Source organism: Pogoniulus pusillus, chromosome 7 (genome assembly GCF_015220805.1).
Source record: "Pogoniulus pusillus isolate bPogPus1 chromosome 7, bPogPus1.pri, whole genome shotgun sequence".
Lineage (NCBI taxonomy): Eukaryota > Metazoa > Chordata > Aves > Piciformes > Lybiidae > Pogoniulus > Pogoniulus pusillus.
The window spans coordinates 36,023,399-36,046,176 of NC_087270.1; the positions used below are offsets into that span (position 1 = coordinate 36,023,399).

At 44.9% G+C, this 22,778-nt stretch overlaps 1 protein-coding gene across 1 annotated transcript; it reads right to left on the reverse strand.

Annotated features, from left to right (window-relative positions):
• Positions 1–5,132: 5,132 nt before the first annotated feature.
• C7H2orf50 (chromosome 7 C2orf50 homolog) lies at positions 5,133–22,036 on the reverse strand. Its single transcript, XM_064146798.1, has 4 exons — positions 21,957–22,036; positions 11,621–11,764; positions 8,445–8,484; positions 5,133–6,033 (listed from the first exon to the last, which is right to left on the reverse strand). Exons 1-4 carry the CDS (start codon positions 22,013–22,015, stop codon positions 5,842–5,844), a joined length of 435 nt encoding a protein of 144 aa, XP_064002868.1. The 5' UTR covers positions 22,016–22,036; the 3' UTR covers positions 5,133–5,841.
• Between the last annotated feature and the right edge of the window lie 742 nt (positions 22,037–22,778).

Below are 22,778 nucleotides of genomic sequence, written 5' to 3' on the forward strand. Positions count from 1 at the left end.
GACAAGAGACTGACCCCCACCTGGCTACAACCTCCCTTCAGGTAGTTGTTATATTTTGTTACAAAATATAATTTTGACACCTTGTAATTATAAATGGAATTAAAAATGTGAACCCACAAAACCTGGAGGCACTGAAAAAAATCTGTGCATCAGGTTACCATTGATAGTAACAATCTTTACAAGTCCATCAGAGAAAGCAGCGTATCTAGCTGCAGAGTTAAAGTAATGTAGCTCCTCATTTGTTGTGCTAGTTTGAGGCAAATTGGAATATTTTAATGAGAAAAATTAGATGACAGGCTGTGAAAAGGAAAAAATGGTGATGTCTACTTCACTCATAGGCTTGCTGAGATGCATAAAAACAAGAACACGAAACATAGGTAAGGCAGAGCAGGAGAGTCAAAGTGTGTAGGTCTCTGTTGCAGTTGGTGCCTGTGCTTTTGTCCTTGGGCTTCTTCTGTGTAACTACTCCTTCTGCTTTCTAACCTCCCTTGCCAATCCTCCAAACTCACATTGCATGTAAGGCAAACTCTGGGACAAGATAGAGGGGTGGAAAAAAGGTGGGAGGGTGGTTGGGAGCCCTTCCTGGGGACTCTGATTTATGGGAGGAGTGTTGTGTTTCTGTATTACCTCTAACTTGTCTATGTCCATATATAGCTGTAAATATCTGCTTGTATATTGTGCTAAGCTGTAAATGTAAAGCTTCATTTCTTAATTTCCAGCTGGCTGAGTCTAGTTTGGGTGATTTCATAAGGGGGGGGGGGGGGGGGGGGGGGGGGGGGGGTAACTCCCAAACCATCACACTTGTTCTCTTTAGCTGAAAGAAATACACAGAATTAGTTGACTAAACATATATATAATCTCCTGTTTGAGATCTGGCAGCAAAAGGGGGAAAAGCTTATAAAGTTGAAGAGCAAGTGACACACAATAATAACTCCTTACAAGAAGCTTACTACACAATCTCTTTAATAAATGGAATTCTCACTGATTATGTACAGACTGCAAAGTTTTTGCCATCTCATCCTGTCTTTCCAAGAGACTCTGCTTATGTAAATAAGGATTAATCCTCAAATTGAGTTATGGCAAAAAACGATTGTGAAATTTGAGATGAAAAAGATGTCTAAAGGATATCTGCTGCTTTCTTCTACTCACACATGCTAAGGTGGTTCAGCACCTCAGATACTCCCAAAAGGTCTCATCTGAAGGTTGCTGTACGTGGTAGAGACATAGAAACTAATTGTGGAAACACAGCACTGCCAAGGCAGAGTAGAGCAGAAAATAATTTGCACTTCCAAGGAAGGTGTAATAATTGAACAAAAGAAGATGTCCAGCTCTACACAATGGTCACATATCACATGGATTATCAGATCTGTTCCACGTGGGAAACTTCTGTTCTCTGAGCAGTTACTTCCCCCTTAGAGACAGTCATTAAGATATCAACTGCTTAAATGTTGCTATTGATTTCAGTGGATAATGGGAATGAAGAGGAATTTTAGAACTGAACAGAACTACTCATATTCAGCTGTTACCCACCAGCATTTTAAAGGCATGCCAGTGAACTTAATTAGAAAGGCAAGGTACTAACTTAATTCCACATCACAAAGGACTGTACGGTTGTGGGTTGCTGTGATCTTGCAACGAGGAATAGAGCTACATTTTCCAAGGTTGCACACTTCAGCAATTAAGCCAAAAATCCTTGCATATTTTGGCTCCACTTCAGATGTACCTCCAGAATTTTCTCTTGTGATGTGTTGAGCTGAAGTGACCTGTGCAAGGAAGTTGGTGCCATGGTCTAACCTTGAGCTCTGTGGTAAAGGGTTGGACTTGATGATCTGTGAGGTCTCTTCCAACCCTGATGATACTGTGATACTGTGAAGTACAGCTGAGGAGGAGTGTACAAGGGTCGTATCGTGCTGTATACGTGCGATCACTGCATGAGCTGCCTGGCATCCTAATGGGTGCTGCATCTAATTAATGACACAATCAAAAGTATACTTCATTAACAAAGGCTTCCTGACATTATTAGAAGAAAAGTAATGTATTGCCATTCATACATGTGATAGAAGACACAGCCTCAGGCTGCGCCAGGGGAGATTTAGGCTGGAGGTGAGGAGAAAGTTCTTCACTGAGAGAGTCATTGGACACTGGAATGGGCTGCCCGGGGAGGTGGTGGAGTCGCCGTCCCTGGAGCTGTTCAAGGCAGGATTGGACGTGGCACTTGGTGCCATGGTCTAGCCTTGAGCTCTGTGGTAAAGGGTTGGACTTGATGATCTGTGAGGTCTCTTCCAACCCTGATGATACTATGATATGAATGACATGAATGTGCTCTTTGAGAAGCATTCTTATGTGGCTGTTAGGAGGGCGTGAGTCAAGCCTTTCCCTTGTGTAATTAAAGGGAGCACACTAAATTTTGTGAAAGGCATTTTCTATGAGTAGTTAAAAGAAATAGAAATGTAATTTCTAGCAAAAATAATCCAAAAGTGAGGTGATTGGACTCTATTTTAGAGGTGCAATCTATTTGAACTTGGTTATTCTCGAAACAAATTGGGGTTTATTAAGTCTTTTTCTGAGTGTGTTTGAAAAATGTTTGCAGAGTGTGTTCTGGTCCCAGCAGTTGCACCATAGCTGGGGAAAAGGTCTTCACATGCTCATTCAGTGTATATGCACTAAAAGGCAAACCTAATTAAATGTTCTTGATGGATGTGGCTGCCCAGGGAGGTGGTGGAGGCACCGTCCCTGGAGGTCTTCAAGAAAAGACAGGATGAGGCACTTAGTGCCATGGTCTAGTTGACTGGCTAGGGCTGGGTGCTAGGTTGGACTGGATGATCTTGGAGGTCTCTTCCAACCTGGTTGATTCTATGATTCTATGTGTGTGTATAATCTTCAGAGGCGCTGATTCATAGAATCATAGACTCGTAGAACAGTTTAAATTGGAATGGACCTCAAAGCTCATCCAGTTCCAACCCCTTGCCATAGGCAGGGACACTTCCCAACAGAACAGGTTGCTCAAGGCCCCATCCAACCTAGCCTTGAACACCTCCAGCCCCAACTCTCAGATTCCTCAGGGAATCATAAAATAGAATCATAGAACCAGTCAGGGTTGGAAGGGACCACAAGAATCATCTAGTTCCAACCCCCTTGCTATGGGCAGGGAAACCCTACCCTAGAGCAGGCTGGACAGAGCCTCATCCAGCCTGGCCTTAAACACCTCCCTGGGCAACCTATTCCAGCCTCTCACCACTCTCATGCTCAACAACTTCCTCCTCACCTCCACTCTGAATCTCCCCATCTCCAGCTTCACTCCATTCCCCCTAGTCCTGACACTCCCTGAGAGCCTCAAAAGTCCCTCCTCAGCTTTTTTATAGGCCCCCTTCAGATACTGGAAGGCCACAGGAAGGTCACCTGGGAGCCTCCTATTCTCCAGAAGGACTTCCTGCACTCCAGTTACCATCACTGTTTCTCTAGACTCTGCTTAGTGGCCCACATCTTTAGAGTAACACAGGGAAGGTCTTGTTCAAAACTGAGAGCAGTGCTTCAGCTGAAACACTGCCAGTGCTGAAGTGGAAGGATTAAATCTTGCACTGCTTAGACCATCCTGTTTGCTTACCCTCCAGGTTGTGGGAACTCTTTGGGAGAGGGAGTTTCTGGATCACGCACAACAGGCAGAGTCCAGAATCTGGAATTATTTAATGTCCCTCGAAATTAAAAGGGAATTGTGTAACACTGCCTTGCTTTAACTTCATGTCGTCTTCAGTGCATTACTTGATGTGGATTGAGTGCCATCTGGAGGTAAGGAAACATGGAGCTCTGTATGACTGCATGCTGAAAAACAAAATCTCCATGTTTTATAGATGCAGTGTTCTTACAAGAGTAGGAACTTGAGCCTGACAGGTACTGGACATCTGCCACTCAGTATAGAGCTTATGACCCATATCAAGACTTGAGGCTGCTTTGTACGTCTCAGAGTAAGATGTGAAAGTGTAATGAATTTCAGTGTTCTGCAATCACCAATAAATATATAACCTCTGGTGGCCTGTGCCTGCTTTTGAAAAACAGCTCTGGACAACACATGGATAATAGGCTGGATGTTAGGAGGAAGTTGTTGGCAGAGAGAGTGATTGGCATTGGAATGGGCTGCCCAGGGAGGTGGTGGAGTTGTCGTCCCTGGGAGTGCTCAAGGAAAGCCTGGATGAGGCACTCAGTGCCATGGTCTAGTTGATTGGACAGGGCTGGTTGATAGATTGGCCTGGATGATCTTGGAGGTCTCTTCCGACCTGGTTGATTCTATGATCCTTCAGATAGCTTAGCAGTCACATTGAAAGCCTTAGTCCTCCAGTTATTGCTGTGTTGGGGAAGCCACGAGGAGAACTGTTTGGTACTATGAATTTTGGAGTGGGATTTAACTCTTTTTTTTTTCCCCCACAGAGACCTCTCCGAAGTTGAGAGTGATCACAGTTCCATACCATCTCTTTTGCTTTTGAATTGACCTCTGCTGCTGAAGTTTGATCATAAAAGCAAGTAGCCTCAACTGCAAATCATAAGTATACACCTCAGTCCCATGACAGATTACAGCCTGTCATAAGAAGCAATGCTTAAGGCTTCTTTGTTGCTCTCTGCCTGCAACTGAGCATGATCCTACAGAAGCTACATACAGTTCAAAATGCAAATATTTTGTGTACACTCTCTGTGCCCTGCTGCCTGCTGCTTTTGCTCTGCAGAGCAAACAGGTCATAAATAAAGTTTGCACTTACGTAATGAAGATGTGTTAGTGAACAGGCTGTAGGTATTGTGGCAGTTTAGCTTGGTGATGGTTTCTCAGGACAATCACAGATTTTTGGAACTATGAACCTCTTAAATTCAAGATTGTAAATTCAAGAGTGTATGGTTGCTGAGCCAGTATGCCTTGGGAGCAAAATGTGAAAGCCTTCTTTACTGTCAGTGAGTTTCTATCAGCTAAACCAGAAATAAAACAACCAAAAACCAAGCAGAAACTCACAGAAAACCCACACACCAACCAATCAACCAACCAATAAAACCAAACCCACCAACCAATAAAACCAAACCCACTAGTAAGAGAAGGGAATGAATCACCATCTCTGGAGGTATTTAAATGACACATAGACTTGGTGCTAAGGGACACAGTTTAGGACCAGACTTGGTAGATCAGATAGTGGTTGGACTTGATGATTTCAGAGGTCTTTTCCAACCAAAATGATTCTATTATTCTATGAGTTTGAGAGTGGCAAGTAAGGAGAAACAAAAATGACAGCCAACATGAAAATCATTGGTCTTCCTCCCACAGTAGGGAGGGATGGAAAAGCACAGAACATATCTCATGTGCCTTCTGTTTGATTCTTTAGAGCAAGCCTAAACATGCAGATGTCGGAAGCTGAGTCCTTGGCTAACTGTATGAAATGCAGCGAGTTGCTGCATTTTGGTGTGCTAGCTTTCAGAAGGGAAAGCACATTGTTTATGTTGGAATCTATCTGAGCAGGTCTCCATTAATTGTTTCTTTTCAGGAGATGAAAATTCAGGATGAAGTTGCCTTTCAGCTGTCATCTTGTTCTTCCTCATGTTAGTGGCCACCTTCTGTAGACTTGCATGGGAGAATGGATGAGACCAGTAGCATTAGCACTCTGTATATGGCCCAGTCACCCCAAATACAAAGAGGATTGTCTGCTGTGGCATTGTTGGACAACATCCACCCTTGGTTTTGAAAGAAAATCCATCCTACACAATGGTATGGGTCTCCCTGAGAAAAAGAAAGCTTTGTTTCCATGCTATGGAGCCTGTTGGCTGGAACCATTCAACTTGCTTTGTTGCTATAGTATTTTTAGTGAAGCACTAGGAAACCTGCAGGTCATCCTCGAGTTTCCTCTTCCGTGCTCCACTGCTGAAGAAGTAATCCATGTTTACCAGAGCCCTTCCAGGTTCAGTATTCATTCGACTGCCAATGATCTGGTTGGTTGAGTTGGGAACTTTGCTTGAGAACACAGGCATATAGTTTGGCAGTGGCTTCTGCTCCTTTTTCTTACCCTGGATAAAACAATAGCTGTTAGTAAGTTGTGCTTGTTTGAAGCTAGATAGAATGTTTTGGTGAGAATTAGATTGTAGGCTGTGAAAAGCGAACCATGGTGATGTCTACTTCACTCATAGGCTTGCTGAGATGCATAAAAACAAGAATATAAATATAGATAATGCAGTTGCTCTCTGGTTTTGGCTGCTTCTCTTCTCTCTCTCTAACCTGCTGTCTGTGTGACTAATCCATCTGCTTCCTAACTCCCCTGGCCAACCCTCCAAACTCACCTTGAATGTAAGGCAAGTCTGGGATAAGGTAGAGGGGTGGAAAGAAGGTGGAAGGGTGGTTGGGAGCCCCTGCTGGGGACTCTGATTTCTGGGAGGGCTGTTGTGTTTCTGTGTTACTTTTCAATTTGTGTATTTCTGTATATAGTTGTAGATACTGTAAATATCTGCTTGTATATTGTACTAAGTTGTAAATATAAAGCTTCATTTAATTTCCAGCCACTGAGTCTAGTCTGGGTGATTTTTCTTAAGTGTGGGGGCAGGTAACACCCAAACCATCACATAAGTTTTCAGAATTACATCCATTGCTTGTTACAAAAGAAATGGTACTGAAATTATTATTAATATCAGCTTTTTCACTTTTGACATTAGAATTTTCATGTACTTTAAACTGTCACACTGAGTGTACATGAAAGTATTGAAGAAATAGAGTAAATTAATAGAGATAAAAGAAATAAATAGAGTATAAGTTTTTTTTTCCTGTCATCTTATGTGGGAATAGCATAACACAGGGAAATGAATAGTTTTCAGATGTGTTGAATAAAATATCACTGAGTGTTCATGAAAGTATTGAAGAAATAGAGTAAATTAATAGAGATAAAAGAAATAAATAGAGTATTAATTTTTCCTGTTGTCTTATATGAGAATAATAGCATAACACAGGAAAATGAATAGTTTTCAGATGTGTTGAATAAAATATCACTGAGTGTTCATGAAAGTACTGAAGAAATAGAGTAAATTAATAGAGATAGGGGGGAAAAATAGAGTATTAATTTTTCCTGTTGTCTTATATGGGAATAGCATAACACAGGGAAGTGACTGATTTTCAGATGTGTTGAATAAAATGTCAGCTGAGACAGAAGTTAGCCTGCTCTGGAATCCTCTTTAGCATCTTCATAGATGACCTGGATGAGGGCATGGAGTCAGTCATCAGCAAGTTTGCAGACAGCTGGGGGCAGATGTGACTGAGTTGGAGGGCAGAAGGGCTCTGCAGCAGGACCTTGACCGCCTGCACAGATGGGCAGAGTCCAATGGGATGGGGTTCAATAGCTCCAAGTGCAGGGTGCTGCACTTTGGCCACAACAACCCCATGCAGAGATACAGGCTAGGGTTGGAGTGGCTGGAGAGCAGCCAGACAGAGAGGGATCTGGGGGTGCTGATTGATACCCACCTGAACATGAGCCAGCAGTGTGCCCAGGTGGCCAAGAGAGCCAGTGGCATCCTGGCCTGCATCAGGAATGGTGTGGTCAGCAGGAGCAGGGAGGTCATTCTGCCCCTGTACTCTGCACTGGTTAGACCACACCTTGAGTGCTGTGTTCAGTTCTGGGCCCCCCAGTTTAGGAGGGACATTGAGATGCTTGAGCATGTCCAGAGAAGGGCGACGAGGCTGGGGAGAGGCCTTGAGCACAGCCCTACGAGGAGAGGCTGAGGGAGCTGGGATTGGTTAGCCTGGAGAAGAGGAGGCTCAGGGGTGACCTTATTGCTGTCTACAACTACCTGAGGGGTGGTTGTGGCCAGGAGGAGGTTGCTCTCTTCTCTCAGGTGGCCAGCACCAGAACGAGAGGACACAGCCTCAGGCTGCACCAGGGGAGATTTAGGCTGGAGGTGAGGAGAAAGTTCTTCACTGAGAGAGTCATTGGACACTGGAATGGGCTGCCCGGGGAGGTGGTGGAGTCGCCGTCCCTGGAGCTGTTCAAGGCAGGATTGGACGTGGCACTTGGTGCCATGGTCTAGCCTTGAGCTCTGTGGTAAAGGGTTGGACTTGATGATCTGTGAGGTCTCTTCCAACCTTGGTGATACTGTGATACTGTGATACTGTGGTTGTGCTATGTGAGGGGTTTTGTTTGGTTTATACTAAGTGGCTTGGATTTCAGCATGATAACAGTGTTGGTTCTTGTAGCACTTGTCTTTCCACAATGCTGCTAATACTGAAGTAAATCAAACACACATACACCATATTTCTTTGTGGTGTAGGTAGCAGATGAAAGGCACTTCAGTTCTCTTTTCTTTTTCATGAATATTTTATCCTTAAAGCATTAGCCAATTATGCCTAAATATGCTTTGCTTTGAAATATTAGCCTGGCTTGACTGGATGAAAACTAAAAAGAGCCTGGATTACAGTTAGGTGTTTGTTTGAAACTTACCATTTGGTCATAGTCCTTTAGGAAACTCCAGTTCTGGTGCCTTGGAATAGAAAGTAAAAATTCAATGTAAAAATGGCTGTCTTGAATTAAATTAGTTACAATTGGTTGTGTTTTAATGCCCATTTAACAGCTCAGATTGATACTTACAGCTCAGGTCTTACACATGCAAATTCTTTGTACTGAAACCTGTCTTTTTGGTGGTGAAGCCCAGAGCTTGCTTTATTCCTGTACTATATGAGGAGTAGTAGTGTTTTCACTAGAGGAAAATGGAGATAACATGTCCATACTGCATCCCCTGTGCAAATGCAGATAAATTGGCAAAGTCCTGAGTCACTCTAGCACACTTTTGTCCCATGCCTTGAGTTAAACAGCTTCTTGTTTTCCAAATGGCTGACAGTCTGCTGGCAGAAGTCCCTGGTAGGAATTCCCAGAGTCGTATTTGTTACATGCAGGCACCCACAGGAGTATTTGTGCAGATAGGCAGCTGTGCTAGGAGCAAACTGAAGAGTCAGAAGACCTGAGGTTTGCTCTTCAGCTCTGTTCTATATCTGGCATGGGACTACAGGGTTTGATTTTCCATCCCCTGCTTTTCCTGGCCCGAGGTGGAGAAAACACAAGTTCACTTGCTACTGTATAGGAGTACTGTGAGGTCAAGAGAGGAGACCATTATCTACAGCTGTTTGCAGCAAGGCTCAAGGGACCTGGGTGACTCTGAGCTTTGTCTGTGCAGCATGGCATGGAAGCTCACTGATCTAGTGCTGAAGCTGTATACCCTTCCAAGCTGAACTCACCTGTACAGCGTCTCCATGTACCACATGGAGCTGGGAGCTGTGCTACGCTCCTCTGTCCAGTGCAAATATGCCCTAAGTGATTCTTGTGTTTCTCACTCTCTATCTTGCTATACCAGCACAGAGGTCTTAAATTTCTTCAACCTGCTGTGCCAGCCACTACCTGAACTTGGTGCTAATTACTGAGAAATGCTGTATTGCAGACATTTGCCTATATCTGCTTCAAGTCATGTCACCAACACATGTCAGTCTTCCCCGTTATTGTTTCTGGGGTAGGGGTGTGGAGCTGAAGGACAGTGAAGAAGTTCCCCCTTGTGTTGAGGCAGAATCTCTTTTACTGCAACTTACACCCATTGCTCCTTGTCCTTGTCCTTGCGTGTACACATGCAATGTCAGCTTTAACTGAGTAGACACCACTGACCTGAAAGTAGTCTGCTGAATCTGGCTTTAGGCATTCATCCTTCACACTTCTGCCCTACCCTTTTACATGAGTTTCTGTTTCCATGGCTAAGACAGGAGAAGAGGAGATGCATCAGCTGTATGATCTGTTATGGCTTAAGACTGGAGAAGAGGAGATGCATCAGCTGTATGATGTGTTATGGCTAAGACTGGAGAAGAGGAGATGCATCAGCTGTATGATGTGTTATGGCTAAGACTGGAGAAGAGGAGATGCATCAGCTGTATGATCTGTTATGGCTTAAGGCTGGAGAAGAGGAGATGCATCAGCTGTATGATCTGTTATGGCTAAGACTGGAGAAGAGGAGATGCATCAGCTGTATGATGTGTTATGGCTTAAGGCTGGAGAAGAGGAGATGCATCAGCTGTATGATCTGTTATGGCTTAAGGCTGGAGAAGAGGAGATGCATCAGCTGTATGATCTGTTATGGCTTAAGACTGGAGAAGAGGAGATGCATCAGCTGTATGATGTGTTATGGCTTAAGACTGGAGAAGAGGAGATGCATCAGCTGTATGATGTGTTATGGCTTAAGACTGGAGAAGAGGAGATGCATCAGCTGTATGATCTGTTATGACTAAGACTGGAGAAGAGGAGATGCATCAGCTGTATGATCTGTTATGGCTAAGACTGGAGAAGAGGAGATACATTAGCTGTATGATCTTACCCACAAAAGTGAGTTTTCACCAATATCCATGATTTAGACTCTCAGAGGACAGACACAGAGACTCCCTCCTGCTAACTTTGCTAGGGAAAGGGTATGGAAAATGCTGGACCTGTTTGGAAAAGCCCGTGTGCACAATTAGGAGAGAGTAATGTTGGCACCATGGCCCTGGTTTTTAGCCTTTTCCTCAGGTAAAAGGAGCCAAACAAAAGTGTAAATGCATCTCCAAGGACACCAGAGATGTGATTGTACTTCCTCCAGAAGGCTGAGGAGGACAGGGATTTTCAGATGGTTTCTGTCACAGTTCTAAAAAATCCTGAGAGAGATGTTCCGTTTCCTCCCTTTCCTTTCACTTTGCTAGTGTGCAGTCTGATTTTACTTTGTATTCCAAGGACAGTCTTCTAATAGGCATGCTCATGCTGTGTACTGAAGGGCAAGCATAAACACACAAGATATGTGGCAGAGACAAAGAGGAGCCTCATTTGGGGTTCTTTTAGGTCAGTGGTGTCTACTCAGTTAAAGCTGACATTGCATGTGTACATGCAAGGACAAGGACAAGGAGCAATGGGTGTAAGTTGCAGTAAAAGAGGTTCTGCCTCAACACAAGGGGGAACTTCTTCACTGTAAGGGTCACAGAGCACTGCAACAGGCTTTCTAGAGAGGTTGTGGGGTCTTCTTCTATGGAGACTTTCAAGGCCTGTCTGGATGTGTTCCTGTGTGATCTGTGTTAGATAGGATTGTCCTGCTCTGGCCAGGGAGGTTGGACTCGATGGGTCCCTTCCAACCCCTAACATCCTGTGAGCCTGTGATGTACTCTAACAACGGGGCATGTTGGATAGATTGACAGGGGATTTGGAATACAGACTCATACTTTGGCAGAACACTCTGTTCAGCTTCTATTCCAGCCATTTCCAAGAGTACAAGAAGAGGTGATAGTATCAGCGTGTCTGCAATGAACTGTAAGGGTTGGCACATTTACATCTTCCTTATGGAAATCTCTGTAATGCTAAAAGATAGCTTAATGTGCAATTCTGTACATCTCTTTTCAGCTTAAGCCCATCGTGCCAGGAGATATTAGTATGGATTTTGTCCAGTGAAGGAAAACAGAGGTGAGACAGTCTTAGAAAGAAAAGTGTTAAGGTCTGGTCCAAACTCCCTGCAGAAGAAAGTTTCCTCTAATACTGTACACTTTGCATCCATCCCTAAAACTGTCAGGCAGTATCAATACCATTGTCAAGATGAGTAGAAGAGGCATGAATGAGTGACTTACCAGATTTTTCTTCCTCTTTGTTCAGCCTCCACAGACTCTCTCCAAACCTTATCCTGTTGAACCTGGTCCTCCTGCAGCGCTGGCTGCTTGTCTGGCAAGGCCTGAGTAACTGGGTGTGCAGAAACAGCTCTTCTGGGTTGGGTGCTGCTGAAAGACACAGGTGGAGCTGAGGCTGCTTGCTCATGAGGTGTGGTTGCTGGTTCCCAAGACCTAACCAATTGGTCTCTTCTGCCAGGCAACCAGCAACAGAAGAAGGGGACACAGTCTCAAATTGTGCTGGGGGAAGTCTAGGCTGGATGTTAGGAGGCTCAGGGGTGACCTTATTGCTGTCTACAACTACCTGAGGGGTGGTTGTGGCCAGGAGGAGGTTGCTCTCTTCTCTCAGGTGGCCAGCACCAGAACAAGAGGACACAGCCTCAGGCTGTGCCAGGGGAGATTTAGGCTGGAGGTGAGGAGAAAGTTCTTCACTGAGAGAGTCATTGGACACTGGAATGGGCTGCCCGGGGAGGTGGTGGAGTCGCCGTCCCTGGAGCTGTTCAAGGCAGGACTGGACGTGGCACTTGGTGCCATGGTCTGGCCTTGAGCTCTGTGGTAAAGGGTTGGACTTGATGATCTATGAGGTCTCTTCCAACCTTGGTGGTGATACTGTGAAGTTGTTGTCAGAGAGAGTGATTGGCATTGGGATGGGCTGCCCAGGGAGGTGGTGGAGTCACCATCCCTGGAGGTGTTCAAGCAAAGCCTGGCTGAGGCACTTAGTGCCATGGTCTGGTTGGTTGGCTGGGGCTGGCTGCTAGGTTGGAGTGGATGATCTTGGAGGTCTCTTCCAACCTGCTTGATTCTATGATTCTATTTCTCCTGAATCCAGAAGCCTTCCCCAGCTTGTCCATTTTGAGAGTCCCTGTATCCTCAGTATTGTTAGGTATATTGTGACTGCTAGGAAACTCAAACCTGCTATTATTTGCATATTCAAACCTCCTTCTCTCCTAGCATTTTCTTGTATCTGTTGATTTGGAGTGCTTTCAGAAAATGAGCGTTCACAGCAGCACTGACAGGCAATTTCCAGCACTGTTTTACTTCCCTCTTTCTTAATGCTCCTTTCCTACTGCTTCATGTTACTTTGTTGCTTGAATGCTGAGGGAGTTTTCATGGTAACTGCAATTTTGTAGGATATAACTGTTGCTGAAAGCCATTGGATCTCCTGCTGTAACCAACAAGCTCCTAGCTTATGAGGTGGTTACTGCTGCTTGCAGCTGAGATCATCCTTTATTCAAAGTCCCCAGAGCGATGAAATCAGGTTTAGCAGCAAAGGGTGCTGTGGAGACTGCTGCTGAGTCTGTCAGGAGGGCTTTTGCTGTGCTTGTGTAGCAGAAGGCAAAAGCTCTTGAAAGCTGCTGGTTCCCTGGGTGTGTTTGCTGTCTGCACTGGAAACAAGCATGGAGAAGAGGAGGCTCAGGAGTGATCTCATTGCTGTCTCCAACTACCTGAAGGGAGATTGTAACCAGGTGGGGTTGGTCTCTTCTCCCAGACAACCAGCAACAGAAGAAGGGCACACAGTCTCAAATTGTGCCAGGGGAGGTCTAGGCTGGATGTTAGGAGGAAGTTCTTGCCAGAGAGAGTGATTTGCTTTGGAATGGGCTGCCCAGGGGGGTGGTGGAGGCACCATCCCTGGAGGTGTTGAAGCCAAGCCTGGCTGAGGCACTTAGTGCCATGGTCTGGTTGATTGGATAGGGCTGGGTGCTAGATTGGACTGGATGATCTTGGAGGTCTTTTCCAGCCTTCTTGATTCTATGATTCTATGATTCTGTGATTCTGTGATTCTATTCACCACAAAGGCTGTGGACACCCAGTGGGACACCTGCTGGGGCCTTGAATTCAATCTGTTTAAGATATCTGTGCTTTGAAGGATCCTTCAGATTTTATTTTTAAGGCAGCCAGAGATCACCAAAAGTCCTTTTTAAGTGGTTAGAGATGTCTGCAGAAGGTATTACGCAACCACAAGAAGTAGTTTTAAGTCACTTTAAGGGATTATTAGTATACAAAGTGAGAATGTTCAAAACAGTGTCTAAAATATCATTGTTTGTCTTTGAAATAAGACTGTTGGGCTTCCGTGGCGTGAAGTTGCTTCCTCAAGTGTTTGTGACCTTGCAGGGAAATGCAGTATTTTAAGTACTAATTTCCTCTGAAACTCTTGCCTCAATTCGAGAGAGATGTTGAGATGCTGGAATGTGTCCAGAGAAGGACAAGGAAGCTGGTGAGGGGCCTGGAGCACAGCCCTGTGAGGAGAGGCTGAGGGAGCTGGGGGTGTGCAGCCTGCAGAAGGGGAGGCTCAGGGCTGACCTCATGGCTGTCTACAGCTATGTATAAATAGGCTGACTTTAAAAAAGCATTATCATAATATGACTTTAAAATTTACCAAATACCATTTCAAACCCAAACAACTTAGAGTTGGTGTTTTGAAAACTGTTCCAGTTTCTGTTGGGACCAGAAGTCATTTAGGGAGTGGTTATCCACTCACCATGGTGAGTGCAAGGATGACATTTCTGGACATTACTTTCTGCATGTACTAGTAGCCCATTTAGGCTAATTACTGGATTAACAGCTCAGCCAAACTGCTGCAGATACTGAACTGTTTCTCTTCATATTACTATCTGCTAGCCAAGTATTTTATTTGTTCATTACAACTTCTTGGGGCATTTGAGCAGGGGAGTCATTTGTGTTGGTATGACTGATGTAATCTGTGCCTCTTTTCATCCTGTAGTATCATAGATTGATATTTGACTTCCTGCCATAGAATCAACCTGGTTGGAAGAAACTTCCAAGCTAATCCAGTCCACCTATCAGCCAGCCCTACCCAATCAACTACACCATGGCACTAAGTGCTTCAGCCAGGCTTTGCTTCAACATCTCCAGGGAGGGCAACTCCACCACCTCCCTGGGCAGCCCATTCCAATGCCAATCACTCTCTCTGCCAACAACTTCCTCCTAACATCCAGCCTCTGCCTCGCCTGGCACAACTTGAGACTGTGTCCCCTTTTTCTGTTGCTGGTTGTCTGGCAGAAGAGACCAACCCCACCTGGCTACAGCCTCCCTTCAGGTAGCTGTAGACAGCACCTGAGCCTCCTCTTCTCCAGACTAAACAAATATCTTTATTTTTTCTGTTTTGGGGACCTGAAGCTTGAAAAAAAATTATGTTTATCACTACAGGAGGTGGTACCTTTGCTTAGGAGTTAGTTTGGGAATTAGTTTACCTGACCAGCAGTGTTGGTGCCAAACATTCTGCAGAAGAACTGGACTAAAGTTAGTCTGTTGTTGTTGCCAGAAAAGTGATGATATGAAAAGTGATTTTGTGAAAAAAAAATATATGAGTTGCTTCTCCCTTTTAAAGGAAAATATTTGAGAGGATTTTTATGGGCTAAAAAAAGGTTCAGGTGTTTAGACAAAGCATCTTTATTTGACCACAAGAGGGTATTGCAGTATCAGTTATGCAAGATTTGAGCTCATGTTCATCTTTATATGCACTGCCTTACTTATAAAATACACAGTTCTGGAAACTGATCATTTACATTGGGAGTAGTCAAGAAAGTCAGGTTTTGTATGCCAGTGTTTGGTGTCCTTCTTCAGAGGCAATTTCTGAGCTGTATTTTTGTTGTTGTTGATTGGTTGGTTTTGGGGGTTTGTTTTTTGGTTTTTGGGGTTTTTTTTTTAGGTTTGAGGGTTTTTTCTTCCTAAATTTTGTGTAGTTTTTCCATACTAACAAGTTACAAGTCACAAGTTTTCATAGTAAGAAGTAACAAGACCTCATTGCTGTCTGCAACTACCTGAAGGGAGGCTGTAACCAGGTGGGGTTGGTCTCTTCTGCCAGGCAAGCAGCAACAGCACAAGGGGACAGAGTCTCAAGTTGTGTTGGGGGAGGTCTAGGCTGGATGTTAGGAGGAATTTGTTGCCAGAGAGAGTGATTGGCTTTGGAATGGGCTGCCCAGGGAGGTGCTGGAGTCGCTGTTGCTGGAGGTGTTGAAGCAAAGCCTGGCTGAGGCGCTTAGTGCCATGGTCTGGTTGATTGGACAGGACTGGTTGATAGGTCAGAGTGGATGATCTTGGAGGTCTCTTCCAACCAGGTTGATTCTATTCTATTCTATTCTATTCTATTCTATTCTATTCTATTCTATTCTATTCTATTCTATTCTATTCTATTCCATTCCGTTCCATTCTGTTCCATTCCATTCCGTTCTATTCTGTTCTGTTCTGTTCTGTTCCATTCCATTCCGTTCCATTCCATTCCATTCCATTCCGTTCTATTCTGTTCTGTTCCGTTCCATTCCATTCCGTTCCATTCCATTCCGTTCCATTCCATTCCGTTCTATTCTGTTCTGTTCCATTCCATTCCATTCCATTCCGTTCCATTCCATTCCATTCCATTCCGTTCCATTCCATTCCGTTCTATTCTGTTCTGTTCCATTCCATTCCATTCCATTCCGTTCCATTCCATTCCATTCCATTCCGTTCCATTCCATTCCGTTCCATTCCATTCCGTTCCGTTCCATTCCGTTCCGTTCCATTCCGTTCCATTCCATTCCGTTCCGTTCCATTCCGTTCCGTTCTATTCCGTTCCGTTCTATTCCGTTCTGTTCTGTTCTGTTCTGTTCTGTTCCATTCCATTCCATTCCATTCCATTCTGTTCTATCTAGCTGCTTGGTTAAGGGCCCTGTGCACTACGTTTTGCCACAGCTTTCACAAAACCCAATCTTGTCTTAATGGAGCTTTGCCGAGCGAGTCTGGCAGGTTGAGTGTCTGTTGCGTTGGCAGTGTACAGATACCACCAAGGGAATGTCTGCTTCCAGTGACACAGTCTGACACTTCAAAATAAAATCAAAGCTGTAATGCAGGCTGCTGGAAATCTGGTGTGAATTTTTTTTTTTTTTGGGTCCTCTTATAATATAAATTCTAGTGTTAGAAATTATGTTAGATACTGCTGTGAAGTTCACTTAAAACAAAAAATAGTTTAAAATAGAGTCATTATTAAAAAAAAAAGGGGGGGGGGGGAACTATTAATCAGCAGCTATTCTACAGAATATGCAAGCTCATTTCTTTAGAGTCTGGTTGAAATGGATGAGTCCAGCATATTTAGAGAGGGTCTTCTCCCCCTCTACTCTCTCCTGGTGAGACCACATTTAGAGTGTTGTGTCCAGTTTTGTCCTCTACAATTCAGGAGAGACAGAGACCTGCTGGAGAGAGTCCAACAGAGAGCCGCAGGGATGATTAGGGGACTTGAGCATCTTCCCTACTAAGACAGACTGAGAGTCTTGGGGCTGTTTATTTTGGAGAAGAGAAAACTGAGAGGAGATCTCATCAATGTGTACAAATATCTAAAGAGTGGGTCTCAAGCAGATGGGGTCATTCTCTTCTTGGTGGGGCACAGTAGTAAGACAAGGAACAATGGATAAAAACTGGAACATAAAAGGTTTTACCTCAACATGATGAGAAACTTCTTTATAGTGAGGGTGACAGAACCCTGGAAAAGGCTGTCCAGAGAGGTTGTGGAGTTTCCTTCTCTGGAGACTTTCAAAACCTGCCTGGATGCATTCCTGTGCAGACTACCTTAGGGGATCCTACTTTGTCAGGGGGGTTGGACTCTATGACCTCTGGAGGTCCCTTCCAACCTCTAATGTTCTGTGATTCTGTTCTGTGATTCTGCTTAAACCTGCTGCCTGAGCAAGGTGATGGGATTTTAGAGAGGGAATGCTGCAGGGCTGGTGTGTGAGTAGTGATGTTTGATGGAATTATCTGGTTGGAGGAGAAAGACCTGTCAATATAAGAAGTGTACCTCAATGTCTGAGGTATGTTTTCAGTTACTGTTTCACACAATTACAGTCTTAGAGGCTAAATCCTGCTAGAAGTGCAGGACAACTGAAGTTGCCTTCATAGGACACAGGTGTTCATGTCACATCCTCACCACAGCAGGGAGCTCTGGTTACTGCATAGTGGAGCTTGGCTTTCTTCTGTTCATCCTCACTGTTTTCTTGCACAGCTCATTAACAGTTCTAAGAGAATTTCAGCGTATGAAGTGATTAAATACTTCTGAAAAGGCTGTGTTTCATGCTGCTTAAATACTAAGGCAGCAGTTTGGCCTCTGAAATCTGTCATAGCCCAGCTTTTTTGTGGTCCTGTGGTAGGCATCTGTTAAGAGGATCAGCTTACAGGTCAGTTTGCAACAGCAGAGAAGCTGCTTCACAAATACTACAGAAATCAGTTTTCTGTCTCTGCTCTGTTTAGCCTGGAGAAGAGGAGGCTCAGGGCTGACCTCATTGCTGTCTACAACTACCTGAAGGGAGGCTGTAGCCAGGTGGGGTTGGTCTCTTCTGCCAGGCAACTAGCAAAAGAAGGGGACACAGTCTCAAGTTGTGCCAGGGGAGGTCTGGGCTGGATGTTAGGAGGAAGTTGTTGGCAGAGAGAGTGATTGGCATTGGAATGGGCTGCCCAGGGAGGTGGTGGAGTCGCTGTCCCTTGAAGTGTTCAAGCAAAGCCTGGCTGAGGCACTTAGTGCCATGGTCTGGTTGCTTGGCCAGGGCTGGGTGCTAGGTTGGACTGAATGATCTTGGAGGTCTCTTCCAACCTGATCGATTCTATGACTCTATGATCCCTGGGACACTGTAATGCACATAAATTATTTTACCCTATGAATTACAATATTCCAGTCTATATCATTACATAGTTCAATGCTCAGGATGTTGAATAGTTTTCTATGATGATGATGTTTCTTTACTGCCTCCTCTAGCAGTTGGTAGTCTGTTGATCTGCGCATTGTGTGTTTCATTTACTATCTGCTTACCATAATCAGCAGGGACATTAACTTTCTGTTTTGATGTAAGATACCAAAAATTTTCTGCTGCAAGTTAGGCAAAGTTTTCAATATGAAGCACCTGAGATTTGGTTTAAATCATGTCTCTGGCTATTGAGTGAAAGGGACTTGTTTGTTTCAAATGTTCCTAACCTTTTCAAGTTCTGATGGCTGAGAATTGAGCAACTCTCTTTAAGGTTTTTTTTCAAGATAACTGTCAGAGTCTAAAATTGGGAAGCCTTTTCTGAACATGTCAATCACAGGCTTTATCTGTTTTTCAGCAAAGCTTTTAGTATCTTCACTGCAGCTATTAACTGTAGAAGCTAGTGTTAAATCACACTTCAGGCTCATGTTGGGGATTAGAAGGAAGTTCTTCCTATATAACTTTCCCATAAGTGGGGGTAGAGGAGTTTGTATGTAGCTCTTTGTTTGACACACTAGAATCTGCTGGCAAGTTTCATGAGAGTTGTGGTCTGAAGGGACCTCAAGAGGTCTCTAGCCCAACCTGCTCCTCGGAGCACAGTCAGCTATGAGATCAAGTCAGCTGGTCAGGGCTTTATGCAACCGATCACAGAATCATAGAATCTTATAGAATGGATTGGTCATAGAATCATAGAATCCATCAGGATGGGAAGGGATAATAAGGATTACCTAGGTCCAAAGCCCCTGCCATGGGCAGGGACACTACCCTAGAGCAGGCTGGTCAGAGCCTCATCCAGCCTGCCCTTAAACATCTCCAGGGATGATCTTGAAAGCCTCCAAGAATGAGACTGCACAATCATCATAGAATCATAGAATCAACCAGGTTGGAAGAGACCTCCAAGATCATCCACTCCAACCTATCCCCCAGCCCTAGCCAGTCAACTAGACCATGGCACTAAGTGCCTCAGCCAGGCTTTTCCTGAACACCTCCAGGGACAGTGACTCCACCACCTCCCTGGGCAGCCCATTCCAATGCCAATCACTCTCTCTGCCAACAACTTCCTCTTAACATCCAGCCTATACTTTGCCCAGCACAACTTGAGACTGTGTCCCCTTGTTCTATTGCTGATTGCCTGGGAGAAGAGGCCACCCCCCACCTGGCTACAATGTCACCATGTTTTTGGGTGATGAGTCTCTCATTTGGCTGTCCTTAATGATGAAGAAATTTAGTATTATACACAGCCAGAGCCTCTCTTGTTTCAACTTCTGCCCATTTTATTTTGTCTTCCCATGAGGTACTGCTGTGAGCAGCCTGGCTGTGTCTTTCCAGTAACCTCCATGCAGGTACTGGGAGACTGCTCCTGGGTGTTCCCACAGTGTTCTCTGCGCTAGACTCTGCGGGATTTGATCACTGGACACATTGCCTGTGTAACAAAAATCTGCCAGGTCTATATTTAACTCACTCCATTCTTTTTTCCCTGCCTAATCTCACCACAAACACTGCTCCATGCCCAGCAGGGCAAATACTCCATGAGACCTAGAGATGAAACAGCATACTGGGAAAGCAGAGTCTGTTCTGCCATTCTTTTCTTGGATCACCTGCACTGCTCTGTAGTTCAGTTCAGCTTTTTCCCTTCTATGGTTGTAGAGAGCTTCTTTGTTTTGCTGTGGAGATGGAAACGTTTGCTCCCTGAAGAAATGGGCAGCAAGAACAACGTGAAATCTTCCTGGATGTGTCTGGAGATTTGTATTTTTAGCTCAATTGAGCAACACTTCCCCTGCAAATACTCAAACAGTAAGGCAAAAGCAAAAGGAAAACAGCTGCGACCCTACACCTTAAGGCCAAAGCAGCCAAAGAGACTTTGAGCAGTTTTCAGGCAGACTTCCTTGTACCAGATGCTTTATTAAAGATTCTATTACAGTTTAATGAGGAGAGTGGGAGCCTGACTCTTAGGCTGGGCTATTTTCCAGTTTCCAGGACAGGTCTCTGTTTTTAGGAAGCCCTTTGCTCAGGTTAGTGCTTAAGCTCTGAAAGTGTCCAAAGCAGTAGAGAGCTGTGCAATTGAAAATACAGCTGCAGAGTTAGATTAAAATCCTGCAGGTCCTCCACCTGGCTCACAACAAGCCCATGGTGAGCTACACACTGGAGGATGTGCGGTTGGAAAGCTGCAACCTGGAGAGGGATGTGGGGTATTGGTTGATAGCTGACTGAACACGAGTCAGCAGTGTGCCCAGGTGGCCAAGAATGGCATCCTGGCTTGTATGAGAAACACTGCAGCAGCAGGAACAGGGAGGTGATCACCCCCTCGTACTCAGCACTGGTGAGGACACTTCTCCAGTATCGCTTCAGTTCTGGGGCCCTTAGGACAGGAAGGATATTGAGGAGCTGGAGCATGGCCAGAGATGATCAGTGAGGCTCATGAAGGGCCTGGAGCACAGGGCCTGTGAGAAGCATCTGAGGGAGCTGGGGTTATTTAGTCTGGAGAAGAGGAGGCTGAGGGGAGCCCTCATCACTCTCTACAAGTAGCTGAAGCAAAGCTGGAGCAAGGAGGAGTCTAGCCCCTTCTTGATGACAAGTGGCAGGACCAGAGGAAATGGTTACAAGCTGTGACAGGAGAAGTTTATGCAGGATGTTAGGAAATATTTCTTCACTGAAAAGGTTCTTAAGTATTGGAATGGTCTGACCAGGGTGGTGGTGGAATCATCGTCCTTAGGGGTGTTCAAGTGCCATCTGGACCTGCTGCTTAGGGACATGGTCTGGTGTTGACCCTTCAGTGCTGGGTTGAAGGTTGGACTGGATGATCTTGGAGGTCTCTTCCAACCAGGTATATTCTGTGATTCTTACAACTGACCACTAAATGAGAAAAGGTCAAGAGTGTATCCTACATTTTTGTAAACTATTTGCATAATCTACACACATAGAATCATAGAATCATGGAATCAACCAGGTTGGAAGAGACCTCTAAGGTCATCCACTCCAACCTAGCATCCAGCCCTGTCCAGTCAACTAGACCATGGCACTAAGTGCCTCAGCCAGGCTTTGCTTGAACACCTCCAGGAACAGTGACTCCTCCACCTCCCTGGGCAGCCCATTCCAATGCCAATCACTCTCTCTGACAACAACTTCCTCCTAACATCCAGCCTAGACCCCCCTGGCACAACTTGAGACTGTGTCCCCTTCTTCTGTTGCTGCTTGCCTGGCAGAAGAGACCAACCCCACCTGGCTACAGCCTCCCTTCAGGTAGCTGTAGACAGCAATGAGGTTACCCCAAAGCCTCTTCTGCAGGCTGCACACCCCCAGCAACCTCAGCCTCTCCTCACAGGGCTGTGCTCCAGACCCCTCAGTAGCTTTGTTACCCTTCTCTGGACACACTCCAGTATCTCAACGTCTCTCTTGAATTGAGGAGCCCAGAACTGAACACAGGACTCAAGGTATGGCCCCAAAAACATCCAACAACTAAAAGAGGTCTTTCAAACTGCTGCTTCTTTTCAAAACTTCTATCACAACATGCAGATTAAAGTACAGTTTTTAACCTAAACCAACCAAGCAACCAATGTTTATTTTGCTTTTTTACCTACCTTTTCTTATGGTGAGTGTCCAAATCCATATCCTTAGAATAAGGACTTCTCAGCACCATGGTGTGTGACAGCTGCTTTGCTTTATGCTTTCTGCTTTATGGACTCCACTCTTGGCACTGCTGTAAGCTGGGAGAAGTAAACAGACTTTGAGAAAAAGATCACACCATAGCAACCCTCAGCTCCTGTTTACAGTTCAAATAAACCTCTGTGCCTTGGAACTTTACATCCTGAGGAATTTTCTAAACCAGTTCACTAATTGGTTTGATAACAAATGGATAAATGCAGATAAGTTGAAGAGGAATTTACATTCAATATTTAAATGGTGCATAATTTTAGGTTTTGAAAGCTGCCAGTAAACAATAAATCACAGACACTCCATGGGGAGAGGGTATAAATTTTTTTTACTTATTTATTATACTGGAAAATTCATGACAGTTCTGAGGAAGAGGTTCATCACAGTATCACAGTATCACAGTATCATCAGGGTTGGAAGAGACCTCATAGATCATCAAGTCCAACCCTTTACCACAGAGCTCAAGGCCAGACCATGGCACCAAGTGCCACGTCCAACCTTGCCTTGAACAGCTCCAGGGACGGCGACTCCACCACCTCCCCGGGCAGCCCATTCCAGTGTCCAATGACTCTCTCAGGGAAGAACTTTCTCCTCACCTCCAGCCTAAATCTCCCCTGGCGTAGCTTGAGGCTGTGTCCTCTCGTTCTGGTGCTGGCCACCTGAGAGAAGAGAGCAACCTCCTCCTGGCCACAACCACCCCTCAGGTAGTTGTAGACAGCAATAAGGTCACCCCTGAGCCTCCTCTTCTC

Excerpts from the sequence above, each read along its gene's own strand:
- C7H2orf50 (XM_064146798.1), bottom strand. The coding sequence starts at position 22,015 with ATGGTGCTGAGAAGTCCTTATTCTAAGGATATGGATTTGGACACTCAC. Across the intron at positions 11,765-21,956 it reads GACACTCACCATAAGAAAAG|CACCCAACCCAGAAGAGCTG; the intron begins GTAGGTAAAAAA and ends GTCTTTCAGCAG. Across the intron at positions 8,485-11,620 it reads CAAAGAGGAAGAAAAATCTG|GCACCAGAACTGGAGTTTCC; the intron begins GTAAGTCACTCA and ends TTCTATTCCAAG.